The 14,003-nt window shown below is 38.6% G+C and overlaps 1 protein-coding gene across 1 annotated transcript in view; it reads left to right on the top strand.

Moving 5' to 3' along the window:
* COL6A6 (collagen type VI alpha 6 chain) overlaps positions 1–13,792 on the top strand; it is a 230,004-nt gene extending 216,212 nt beyond the window's left edge. The window contains exons 35-39 of the mRNA XM_063453115.1: positions 4,186–4,282; positions 4,656–5,315; positions 6,426–6,504; positions 11,757–11,952; positions 13,738–13,792. Coding sequence (XP_063309185.1) covers positions 4,186–4,282; positions 4,656–5,315; positions 6,426–6,504; positions 11,757–11,949 — 1,029 coding nt within the window. The 3' untranslated portion in view covers positions 11,950–11,952; positions 13,738–13,792. The remainder of the gene's footprint in view (positions 1–4,185; positions 4,283–4,655; positions 5,316–6,425; positions 6,505–11,756; positions 11,953–13,737) is intronic.
* Positions 13,793–14,003: the final 211 nt, after the last annotated feature.

Raw genomic sequence — 14,003 nt, 5'->3', positions numbered from 1 at the left:
TTACTTAAGCTTCACATGTGAAGCTTAAGTAAAGAAAGTCTTAAGCAAATACTCGCCTCCTGTCATTAATAAAATTAAGATTATCAGTACACTAAAGCTAGCATAATCTACAATTAATGATGCTTTTCAAACAATTCTTTTAGACCTCTGGCATCTACAACTGTTCATGATTTCAGGATATATTCACTGAATATAATACAGTGAAAGGTCAACATTACAATGTAGTCTGTACTTTGTGGTAGACACTAAAAGCAAATGTATGGATTAGATTTTATCCTTTCCTGCGCTCTGCTGTTAATGTTGCATGCACAGAGCAAGGACCGGCTAAAAAAAATCTTTGTCTAAAAGGTCAACAAATCCCATATGCATGTTAGCAATTTTGTAAGTACAATGTTTAGAATGAATGTTCTGACCTACAAAATGCCACTGTGTCATATTTGCAGGACAGATGTAGTTTGGAATTGACAAGTGAACTTGTGCTGGTCAATGCTGATACTGAGCCCATATCACTGTCTAATACACTTTGGATGCTCTTAATTTGTCAGAGGCAAGCAAGGTGCTGTTTAGAAAAAAAAAACCATAAATGTAGGGCTTTCACTTTCACTGAAGAGACCCGAAAATCTTCTTGCACTAGGGCTTCTTAATATGTCCTCGGTTGAGCTATGCTATGATCTTGTTTTAAGAAACAATAAAATGAATGGTCGATGGATTTTCTAAATTTGTTCTGTGGCAGATATTTACATAACACATTCTTTGCACCATACTTTTTAAAGTCTGAAATGTGAAGGTCACGTTATATCACTTTTTGCTAACCACATTCAATTCATGAAAGCTTTTTCCCAACCCACAGACATATACACAATAACCATAATAAATCAAAATACTATGGGCCAGTGCTATTATATACCTCGCAACACTGACTAAAGGGTGAGCAGGTCTGACAGTGGCACCGCCTGTGATGCCCCAAATGGGGTAGGGCTACCCATAGATGTGGCATTCCATCTCTGTGTGACTATATGTGAACAAGGCATTGGATTGCCATCGATATCTATGATCTCTGCCAAGAAAGCAGGGCCAGCATAAGAAAAACTTTTAAACACTGATAAAAAGAACTAGAAATAATTAGTTTCGCAGTTAACTCTAATACTATACCAACCACCCCCTGAACCCTGTACAAACCCTACCCATACCCTTATGCTTACACAAACTTATGGTATACATACCTTACCTTACCCCCAACCTTAACTCTACACTAGCTCAATCCCTACCATTACCCCTAGCCCTACGCTTATAAGGGATTCCCTCTGTTAATGTCAGTAATGATATTAGCAGAGGGATTGCCAAGCTAGAACAGTGGGTCTGTGACCAACATCTGTAGGCTTTTTTCAGCCTGAGAAGGAGATCCCCCTGTCATGATGCAGCTTTGGGATGCTGTCTTTGCTAATTACAATGTGATTGGACAGCTGACAAAGCACAGAAGCTTTCACAGGGAAACCCTGTCAATGTCTTCTCAAACTCTAGTCTCCCTTTGGATAGTGTGGCTCAGCCACAGAAATGTAAATCCCATTTAAAGAGCTGTATTCAGCATTCACTTTGATGACCCAACTGAAAAAGAGCATAGCAAAAAAGGATCCTTTCATAATTTTATTTTTGAGATACAGTAGACCTTATGGCTTATCATAGTAAACAAACATTTAATTATCATTTGTTTGGTTTTCAGTTATTTTGGTAATCCTAATTCTCAGAGTATTACTCAACAACAATATAATTAATAGTCATTAAATCTTAAAGGGACATTATAGTCACCAAAACAACTTTAGCTTAATTAAGCAGTTTTTGTGTCTAGATCATGCCGCTGCATTCTCACTGCTGAATTCTGTGCCATATAGGAGTTTAATCACTTTGTGTATACAGCCCTACTCACACCTCCCTGCACGTGACTTACACAGTCTTCCTAAACACTTCCTGTAAGGAACTATGCATCCTAAATAGGAACACTTGTGGGGTGTGTGATTGTATAAAAAATAAAAGAAATTAATAATTTGTTACTTCCGAGACCTGTGATCAATAGTTTAGCAACTTTCCACCACGTTTGATCAAGGGGTGGTTTTCATTTTTAATGCAAAACAAATATTTATGAATTAAACAGACCCTCTCATTGTTTTTTCTCTCCACCTAAGCAGAGGGTAATGCTTTGTAAGGATTTAACTGTTATACACTCAATTCTGATTTTTCTTTAGAATATTTGCAATGATTACTCAAACCTCTTATAGTAGCTTACTCTATTCTCACCCCTTCCCCCATATCTTTAGTCACAATGTTGTCCTTCAGTTCATTCTTCACTTGTTTAATTCATTAAGTTTTTAGGTGTATACTATTCAAATGTTTATGTAGTAGTATATCTATATATTTGATTTTTTTTTATTATTAATGTTCATCCGTTCTTTTCTTACATTTACCAATTTTCAGGTAATGCTCTAATATCATATTCATGATTTTTTTTTCCTCTTTATTTAAAAATGCTGTAAAGATTATTGAAAAAAGAAATTAGAATAATACTAAGCTGTTGCCACTTGTAATTATATTGTTTTTGCCAGGGGTCATTTATTGTCAGAATTCTTATCTCTGGTTAGAACTGGTAGTGAAGTTAATAATCTTTGATAAATCATTACTCCCAACTGTCTCGATTTTGATAGGACTATCCCAGTTTTCAGGTACTATCCCACATTCCCGCCATCTATTTCCCTGGTGTTCCTCTTTTGGGGATACCGGGGAACAGTCCATAACAAGCATAGCACATGTGCATCGTTAGACATGCTTGTGCTACATTCAGGGCACTAGGACCCAACAAGAAACACTTAAACACTGCTTCAATGCATGGTCTACCTGCAGTGGGTGATCCAACCCTTCATCTCCCTCCCACCATCATACCGATTCTCTTGATTCCGTAATTTAGATGTATGGATAAATTAATTCTAATACTAAGAGGCGTAACTAGAAACCACAGGGCCCCAGTGCGAAAGGTTCCCTGGGGCTCTCCCATGCATCTTCCCCATCCTCCATTTGTATAACACATACAGATACATACACGGACACACACGCTAATACACAGACACACAGAATTACATATTCATATACAGAGAATGACACTTCTACAGATACATATACACACACTGATACACATGCGGATGCACAGACACACATACAGAAAGACACACATGAGATGCGCATACACAGAATGACACTCATACAGATATAAACAGTGACACACATACAGATACATAGGGGCACACACTGACACACATGCAGACAAACAGATACACATACAGACACAGATACACAGAGACGTACAGATACACATACAGACACACATACAGATACAGATACACAGATACACTTAAAGACAAACATTCAGATACACAGACAAACAGATACCCATGCAGACAAAGAGATACACACACACAGACACAGATATACTGATACAGACATTTTCTCAAAGCTTTTCAAGTGCCTCAGCACTGACCTGGCCACAGGAAATCCATTGCCATCGGGTGGCCCCAAGAACATGGGCCACCCGATAGGCACCCGATGGGCCCCTTCAGTGCAGCCATGGCAGGGTCACACCACAATACCGGCAGGCACCCTGGTTGCAGTGCGGCTGGGCCCACTGGAGTGACGGGCCTGGTCGCAGCTTTGACTCCTGCAACCGCGCTAGTTCTGCCAGTGCTTACACTTAAGAGTAACTTTCACCTCCTCGTGTTTAATGCAATCAAATAGCTAGCTAAAATTAGCTATTATCTAAACCAACAAAAGGTCAGTTATGCTTATAAATTCTGCTGGCCAAGGCCTGTTAGAGTAAGTAACATGTGCGTATATGAAATTTCTCCATTAGATCCCTGAGTGTGCAAGTGCACATCTGAGGTAGGAGTCAGCAAAGCTGCAGAATCATAGAAGTGAGGTTATTCACCCTAGTAAATGCTGCAATAGCATTTACTGTGGTGAAGAAACAAAGATCATAAAGTTCGTCATTTAAGAATACTTCCATAGATTGCTGTTACATTCAAAGGTCTATACTAGACAAAAATCTTTGTTGCAGTCATTTTCAGAACAGTGATAATTTAATATCAGGTGATATATCCTTTATTTTTTCTACAACATATTACAGCTACATTTTTTTCCACACAGATGGATTCTAGTGGTACTTTCCAAGTGGTTGATATTCCAGCAAATGGAGACTACACACCATTATTACAAAACTTGAAGTTGTGTACTTTATGTTATGGTAAGATATGCCTAAAATATAGATATTTAAATAAAAAAACTTTGCCTCATGTATGAAGCACCTCACGGAATTAAACATATTCACTATTTGGCGAGCCAGATCCCCAATGACATATATGCAGGTTTTAAATACTCAAAAATAAGTATGATAACTTTTCATATTCACCTCCTCTTCATACCGATTAAATAACTGACATCATCCTGCTCTTAACCATCAATCATCACATTCAAATGTTTAATTACATTGTTCTATCAATATAGTTCTATCAATATATATATATTTGTGACTTTTTCAAATTATGATTAAATAATATTAGTATTAATCTTAATACTTTCCCAATAGATGTTATATTGTTTTATTTTTTACTTTTTAGACATGTGTAAACCTGCTGCCACTTGCGTTGAAGCCAGACCCCGTCCACAACGTTCTCATATAGACATAGCTTTCCTTCTAGATAATTCAAACAACATGGAGCATTATGAATTTGATGTTGCAAGAAATTTCATAAGTGCAACTATCGATCAGCTTGATATTTCTTCTGAACCCAAGACTTCAGATTCAGGAGACCGGGTAGCTCTGGTGAGCGATGCATTTTTCCATTCCAAACAAGGAAATCCTAAGGGTGAGTTTGAGTTAGTGACTTATAACAGCAAAACTCGAATGAAGAGACACATAATGGAATCCGTCACTCTTCAGAGCAGTCAACCTGTTCTTGGTTTAACCTTAGAAAGGACAATTGATGAAATAATGTCAAAGGCTCCACATATCAGAAGAAATAAAGTCTTCATAATTATTTTGTCTGGAGAGACAAGCATTGGAGATAAACACAAACTTTCAGAGGCCTCTCTGTTGGCTAAATGTCAAGGTTATGGTTTATTTGTGCTTTCAATTGGTAAAGTATATAATTATACTGAATTGACGGAGGTCGCCAGCAAACCTCTGGACCATCACCTGCTGCAGCTGGGCAGAACTCACAAGCCGAACCTTGATTATGCAATTGGATATCTGCAACCATACTTGAACTCTGTAAGGCGTAAGTATGCATAAGTACACAGCATTATTTTTCCTTGATATTTGTGTTTATTTTTATATATTTAATATGTTTTATGCATTTAAAAAATCATTGTCAACTGGTGCATGTCCCTTTGAAGCTTTAGGCCAGCCTCTAAAGCTTCTGATCTATAAAGATGTTCAAAGGGCAAATGTCAAGTGCAATATAACTATTTAGTTGCCTTCATGACACTGCCAAATAGCCAACCAAATTCAAATAGTACAAAATATTTGGGAAACCGTAAGGGTTAGTTATATTTACTGTAAAAATAAACATACAAAAAATGCATTTCTATAACACAGCCTTGTTACTGGGTTCCATATTTTAAGTTAAAACTTTGTTAGGTTTCATTAGAAGACCCCCCACATGTGCTACATTAGAGATGTCGCCATTGTACCATTCAATAAGGATGGTGATAATGATGTGTAAAATGGAAAAAACATAAATGATTACACATCATGTGAAAAATGTCTCCTTAACATTACGTATAGTACCAACTTGTGACTCTTGGTGGTAGGGACAGAGAAATGGGGCATAGTAGAATGCCTCCTCCACTGCATTACTGCACAGACGTGTTCCAGTGCCTCTAGACACTTCCTTATTGCATATCACATCATCAATCAAATGGGGTGGCCATTTTCTTGGGATAATTTCGTTGTCCCTGCATCACCAAGAGGGATGTAAGGCTCCTTGTAGATTCTGCCCTTTCAAATGAGGGGTCTCTTGTCCACCTAAGGTGTAGGTGAATATTCCAAAATTGCCAACACAGATTTGACTGAGGAGAATGAGGCTATAGCAGAACCCTTATGTATTTTACTGAAAGGCACAAGGCAGCCCTCCTTTGAATGGCCAGAATCTCTTGTCCACATAGGATTTAGATGATCATCTTTACAACCACCTACCTCAATGTCCATAAAAGCAGGATAGCTTACACATTAATAGCTGTTTAAGTAGTACTGAAAGCATTTATTATTTAAGTGTACATCAGAGTTTAGGATTGCATTTGGATATCACACTTGATTTTGGTTTTGTGGTTAAGGGACTTTGCTTTACAACAATTGCATTCAGCAAAACATTATTTTCTGTTACCAGGAGCCATCAACAAATATCCACCAGGTGATATGAAGAGCAAGTGTGCTGTTCTACTTTCATCTAGAAATAGAAGATATGCGTAAGTGCCATATTTTACCTAATTATTCCATATTTAAACATTGCTGAGAACTTCTCACAGGGCAGATTTGTAATTCTAACATTATAGTTTCCTTTTAAGTAGCATTTTTTTTATTGTCAGCTGAGCATGATAGCTTAAATATGCATAGATGTGATCCAATGTCCACTACTTTTTTGATAGCTCCAAACCTACCTTATATGGGCAAGATAATGCGGAGTGGGAGAAGCAATGGCATGTCTAAAATTGGGTCAGCAGAACTCTAAATTAATTTTATTTACACCAATTCCACGGCTCAAAGAATGAGAGGGAAAGGGTGGCATAGCACTCAGCTCGCTATGTTTAACAGAGGGTTAATATGGGTTCTGATTTCTCTCTGTCTTATTTAAGGTTGTTTTGTTTAAGTATCCATTACTGTTTGCTCTCTGGTTGCTTGAAAGCCAAATAATGTGTTTAATTTGGGACTAATTCACTCCAAAATAATGTCTGTGTTTTTTGCTGACTCCAGGATGGTTGACAGATAGATAGCATTGCAAATCTGTGAAATATCCTACATATTTCTTTTACTAACATTTTGGAGCAAATTACAATAAAATTGATATATACAGTTATGCTCTAAAGTTTGCATACCCTGGCATAAATTGTGAATTTTGGCATTGATTTTGAAATCTATGGCTGATCATGCAAAAGCATGTATTTTATGGAAGGATACTGATCATATGAAGCCATTTATTATCACATAACATTTGGCTCCTCTTTAAATCATAATAACAGAATTTACCCAAATGGCCCTGATCGAACGTTTAAATACCCTTGAATGTTTGGCCTTGTTACAGAAACACAAGGTGACACACACACAGGTTAAAATGGCAAATGTTTAATTTCCCACACCTGTGGCTATTTAAATTGCAATTCGTGTCTGTGTATAAATAGTAGGCTAAATACTGAGCCATGTGGAGCAGAAAAGAACGGTCACCTGTGTAACTAGTTAGTTAACTTTATAAAGATGGAAAATGATATAAAAAGATATCCGAAGCCTTGAAAATACCATTCAGTACTGTTCAATCACTTGTTAAGAATGAAAACATTTGTAATGCCTATCTGATGCCTAAATGGTCTTATATATTTAGTTTGCTCCCCCTAACAATGACTCAACCTTGGCTTCATTTGTTATAGAGAGATTTTGTTAATTTTATTTGGAAAGGAAAAAGGCCCAGAATTAACAAAAGAACTATTGATGCAGAAAAGTCACAATGGGGGGGATGGATTTTCCTAATGTGTATCATACACACCTTTCAAATATTGGTTTCCATTTATATAGGACACAACTACATAATACTAAAGAAGAGGGATGGTATATACTAGAAACAGAAATGAGTGGAGTAGAAGATTTGAGCCATTCGGTGTGGTTGGGGGAAAAAGGATTATCGGGTTAAAATGGCTAGCGCCTCTAATGCCTGTTTGGACTCAATGTTGTATGAATGGGATAAAATGAAATGCATGAGTGGGCTAGGACAGTGTTTCCCAACCCAGTCCTCAAGGCACACCTACCAGTCCAGGATTTAGGATTGACCCAGTTGTGTCTAAGGTGTTTTTTCTTCTAAAAACACCTTAGACAAAACTGGGTAATCCTTAAATCCTGGACTGGAAGGTGTGCCTTGAGGACTGGGTTGGGAAACACTGGGCTAGGAAATAAAGTACCTAGAAGTTTCAAATTATCTGATATCCCACTATCTGTGATGGATCTGCAGATTGTAGAGTGGATTCGAAAGGGCATAAAGCAAATTAACCAATTATTGTTAAACGACAACATTAAATCATTTGAAATAATTGCTCAAGAGTTTCAACTATCGTCAAAATAATGGTACAACTACTTTAGGATCAAACATGTTATAAAACAAAACGTTCTTTATAACCCTTCAGAGGGCATAGAAATGTTAAGTGGAATAGTAAATAATAAGGTGGTATTACAAGTAGCTTCAAGAGCCAGAAGAGGTTTCTAAAAATAGAAGCTCCTACTAATAATTTGACAGTCCATAAATGGGAAAAAGATCTTAAAATCAAAATTTCAAGTGAGGAGTGGTGTCGGGTGCTACCTCAAAAACAATAAAAAATATACACTGTTTGAATAGTACAGAAGTAGTAATCAAGGTACTGAACAGGTGGTATAGTGTACCTTCTAAGATGGCTAAAATGTATAAGTCTAGCTCCCCGATCTGCTGGAGATTTAATAAATACTATGGCTCTTTTTTACATACAGTATCTCACAAAAGTGAGTACACTCCTCACATTTTTGTAAATATTTTATTATATCTTTTTCATGTGATAACAATGAAGAAATGACACTCTGCTACAATGTGAAGTAGTGTGTGTACAGCCTGTATAACAGTGTAAATTTGCTGTCCCCTCAAAATAAAACCCACATCCATTAATGTCTAAACCGTTGGCAACAAAAAGTCAACAACCCCCACCCCCTCAAAAGAATAAAAAAAAATAAAAACACATGAATTCTGTTTTTACATGTTTTCTTTATGAATTGCACACATTTGTAAACTTTGTAAAACACCTGTCAGTTCCTTCTACAAAACCCCTGTCCTGCCCCTTTCCTACAAACCCGTGCACCCCACACACAGTTACAGGCAGGCAGTCACACACACAGTTACAGGCAGATAGTTACAAGCAGTCACACACAGTTGTAGCCAGACAGTCACATATACAGTCACACACGCACACGTCACAGGTAGACAGTCACACACACACAGCTTCAGTCACACACACACACAGTTACAGGCAGCATCACACATTCACATGCAGACAGTCACACACACAGTTATAGGCAGACAGTTACACACACACACACAGTCAGTCAGGGCCAGTGCAAGTATTTTTGCCACGCCTAGGCAAACAAAATTTGCCCACCGCCCCCCTATATGCTCTGCCACCATGTGATATCACAATGCCCCATCCATATGATCTGCCATATGAGCCAACATCATGCATCATGCATTGTGTATGTGTGTATTGTCTTAGTGTTGTCCCCTTCCCACCTGTTCCTCAGCAATCCCCCCTCCTGTCCCTTATTGATCTCCCCTGCCCCTCCCGTCCCTTAGTGTTCTCCCTCCCCTCCTGTCCCTTAGTGCTCTCCCCTGCCCCCCTCCCTTGGTCCCCTGACCGTTAGTGCTCTCCCCTGCCCCCTCCCCAGTGTGCTCTCTCTCCCCCTGTCCCTTAGAGTTCTCCCCCCTCATGGCTCTTGGTTTCTTCAGTCCCCCACATCTTTTCCTTGGTGGTTCTCCTCCCCTCCCCCCATTGTTCCCTTAGTGGTCTCTCCACCCCTTCCCCCTCCGTCCCTTAGTGGTCTCTTCCCCTCTCCCCCCCTTTAGTGGTCTCTCCCATCTGTCCCTTAGTGCTCTCTCCCCTCCCTTCCCTGTTGTGCCTCCTACCTCAGTGTAGCATGGCCGGGTGTCACGGACCGCGGTACATGAGCTAGTGTTTCCTGTCCCCGGCCAGACTGACGGGAAGTGCACTTCCTGTCAGTCTGGCCATGTACAGGAAACACAACCTCCTGTATCGCGGTCCACGCTGCTCGGTCACGCTACACAGAGTGAAGGGCAGGAGGGAGCACTGTGCTCACTTAGCCACAGGCCCGGTCACGCTACACAGAGTGACGGGCAGGAGGGAGCGCTGTGCTCACATTGCCACAGGCAGTCATACACACACACAGTCACACACACACTCTCACTTACAGACAGTGGGCTGGAGGAGGAGTGGATTCACCAAAGTCCTTCCCTTGAGCCTGTTAGGTAGAGAAACAGGGATTCCTTCTTGCTGCACCTCCATGTGCAGCAGCACCAGTTAAGCTGGTAATTGCTGACCTCTGCACTTGTGAGCTGTGCCGGTCACCCGGCACCCAGCTGCCATGGGACACAGCTCAAACATCCCCCTCCAGCACCCAGACCATGATCATGGCACCCCTACTTGGTGGTGTCACAGGGGAACTCTGAAGAAGCCACGCACAGAGAGTCCAGACACAGGTCAGTTCAGGAAGCAATTGTCTTTATTTTCACTGCATGTATACACTAAATTCAGTATAATGTTTTGAGTGAAGTGTTTGTGTGTGTGTGTGTTATATCACAAATGCAGCAGAACTGCCTCTATATATGTATATATTTATAAATAGCAGTAACATCATTGCAAATGTGAGATTTCTGTTGAAATGTCTTATAGCTTGTCTGGTGTGTGCAGATCTGTGTTCAACGATGTATTGAGATTCCACTAACTTCAGTTGCAAGGGCTTTTCAATCACTTTTTTTCCCCACCATAACTTTTTTTTAACACCAAGCCTCACTAGCAAGCCAGTGACCAACCTCATGCTGATGAGTTGCATTAACAACAAAACAGCTGTCCATGAGGGTTTCATTGGCTTTGCACCTCCTGAATTGTGTTCCAAAGCTGTTGTATGCAGCAAACATACATTTCTAGGAATCCATGCTTAAAATGGAATGAGGCAAAATGGTGATTCTTTGTTAAACTAATTTGCATATGCCCACCCAATATCCAGTAGTAACAACACTGCAAATTTGAGATTTGTTGGGGAAAAGCCTTGGCTTTTGGCTTCACTGGTGTGTGCAGATCTGTGTTTAACAATGTATTGACTATTTGTATTATTATTATTATTTTATTATTTATATAGCGCCAACAAATTCCGTAGCGCTGTACAATGGGTGGACTAACAGACACATAATTGAGATCAGACCACTGGACGTACAGGAACAGAGGGGGTTGAGGGCCCTGCTCAATGAGCTTACATGCTAGAGGGAGTGGGGTATAGTGACACAAATGGGTTAAAGTAGGGGAATTAAATAGTTTGTTAGAGAAGGGTTTATTGAGTGCTTGGTAGGTCATTTTTGACAGTTGCAGGAAAGGAGTCATGGGGTGGGGGATGAGAAGCCTGCTGACAGTTTAATTGATACGCTTTAACGAAGAAGTGAGTTTTCAAAGATTTTTTGAAGGAGTGGAGGCTGGGTGAAAGTCTGATTGAGGAGGGAAGTGAGTTCCACAGAATAGGTGCAGCCCTAGAGAAGTCTTAAATACATATATAAACACGGGTTGTTAATTATATAATATTATAACCATTTATCATTATTTTAATAAGGTTATGTTTAAACTTCAATATTTTTAAAACAAATATTATCTATATTATCTAAGTTAACAGTTTGAACAATATCCAATAATTACATTTCCCATTCAATTTTCAGATTATCTGAAGGGAAGGAAAAGGACATTGATGCTGAAGCAGAATTAGTAAATTCTACAGAAAATGTTGGGGTTGCCAATGTCCCACTGGGTGACTTCAAAACAGAAACATTCTCATCACAAATTGTTGAGAGTGTTTTAGACAAGGAAGACAACAGACAAAGTGAAACAGAACACATTGGAACTCTATCATAACTGGTAAGAGTATAACTTTTTTTTTTTTTAAATGGATCAGATTTTTGGTGCTTTCCAAATGTAGTCAACGCTTTTAGTCAAAGATGTAGTCAACACAAAATGTCTACAGCTACTAGAACCTCGGATCTTAATTTCTGTTCCCATCAACTGAGTTGAGTCCTTTCCTGTTTGCTCTTTTTGTTCAAGATAGACAGGATTATTTTAAAAAATGTGAATTGTCAGGAATTGCTAATTGTAATAAAAAAAAAAAACAATTTGGAAAAAATCTTCATCCTAGTTCATTTTATCCAGTTCAGCTATTGTGGCCTAAACTTTGATAAAAGTATGGTCCGTTTCCTCATTATCCCAAATAATCTCACCCACAAAAGATACAAGAGTCATAAAAAATATATATTTGGGTCCCCGAGGCTAGGTTATTACAGTGATCATAAAAACCTTACATGTCTATAAATTTTACTTACACAGAAAAATTGCCCATTCAACCATAAAGCTCCAACGTTTTTTTTTTATATAACAAATTAGCTCCGACTTTTTTATAAAAAAATAAATAAATAGATTCATATGTTAAGACATATTGGTTTTCTAAGTTAAACTGTTTCTTACATTGGAGAGAAACCTTATAAATCTTTACTTAGAAAACGTTAAGATGTATAAAAAGAGACCAGTTTGTAAGCTTGTTTGAGCAGGGTCTTCCTCACCCCTTTCTCTATTGCAAAGCACTGCAAAACATTACTGTAAATAATAATAACCAGTAGCAGACAGAATGAGAGAGCAAATGCTCATTTATTACTATCCCTCTACAAGGCTGACACGGATGAGGAATAAGCATCGGCCAGCACTGATATGGTAAAAATCTTGTAGATGGAATCAAGATGGGAGGAAGAAGGAGAAAGGCTTAACAAGAGGAGAGCTGAGGAAATAGACATAGGGGCAACTAAAAGGAGGCATACATGTAGGATGATAGAAGACAAGCAAAAGGTGGCGCTGACATGGCGACGGCCTCAGAGAGAGACATGGAAAGGAAGACCCAACATCCAAGGAGGGAGGTCTGGCTGACAGTCATAAAGGGTGAACTGAAAGATGCTTACATTTAGGATAACAGAAGACAAACACAAGATAGCCCAGATATGGGGAGAGACACAAAGACAGATGTACAAAGGAAGGTTTGAGGGTAGAGGGCAAGGAGACAACATAGGGGAGAAGAGAGACATATATAAAGAAGACAGATGAGGCAAAATTTTTAAAAAATGGAGTGAAGACAAAGCCTTAAGAGGGAAGAGAACTTGATTGAGAAAGATAAAAGTGAAAAGAAAGGACAACAAGAGACAAACAATTAAATAAAAAAATAAAGAAATAGAAAAGAAAAAGACTGTGGGTGGGAGATAAAATGGTGGAAAAGCCAAAACAGGCAGAGAGATACAGATATTATGGATAAAAAATCTTTTTCCACCATTTTCCTGTTTCTCAGAGACAGGAAAAGTTAAGTAGAGAATATAGAAGAGCAGACAGATTTTATATTTTCCACTAAAACAAAAATAAAAAAAAAGGAATATGAATAAAAAAACTGCAGTTGACATTATAAACTATATGTGACCTAATCTAAAATGTTATTGTGTAAGTCTCCATGCTCCATGTTTAGGATTGAATTCATGTTATTAACATTCTAGCAGGGCATTGCATAGCTAATTTCAATGCATTACTAGTACCTCAAAGTATCACACTAAACTACCGACGCGATCATATTTTTACACCTAGCCTAATGTAGTGTTTATGTGTCTTTGTTTTCAGATGAAAGAAAGAGAAGTTGGAATACCTACCTAAACTGTCCGTTTTAATCAATCCATGCTCTCAATCCAGTAATCTGAATGTGAAGAAAGCAAAAATTTAAATACTGCAAACTGATTTTAGCAGCCATTATTATGAGCACATACCACCATCCAAAAAAACAAAACAACACCTTTTAAAACTCTAATTGGATCAGGTGTCCACGCTGTTACATTTACAGGAGACCTGCTATTTGAATCTCTAATGGTGTCTATAGCAGGAATGTCCAG

The sequence above is a fragment of the Pelobates fuscus genome, chromosome 4, assembly GCF_036172605.1.
Source record: "Pelobates fuscus isolate aPelFus1 chromosome 4, aPelFus1.pri, whole genome shotgun sequence".
NCBI classification, from domain to species: Eukaryota; Metazoa; Chordata; class Amphibia; order Anura; family Pelobatidae; genus Pelobates; species Pelobates fuscus.
The sequence above is the reverse complement of the archived record's forward strand: the minus strand, read 5'-3'. Positions and strand labels throughout refer to the sequence as shown.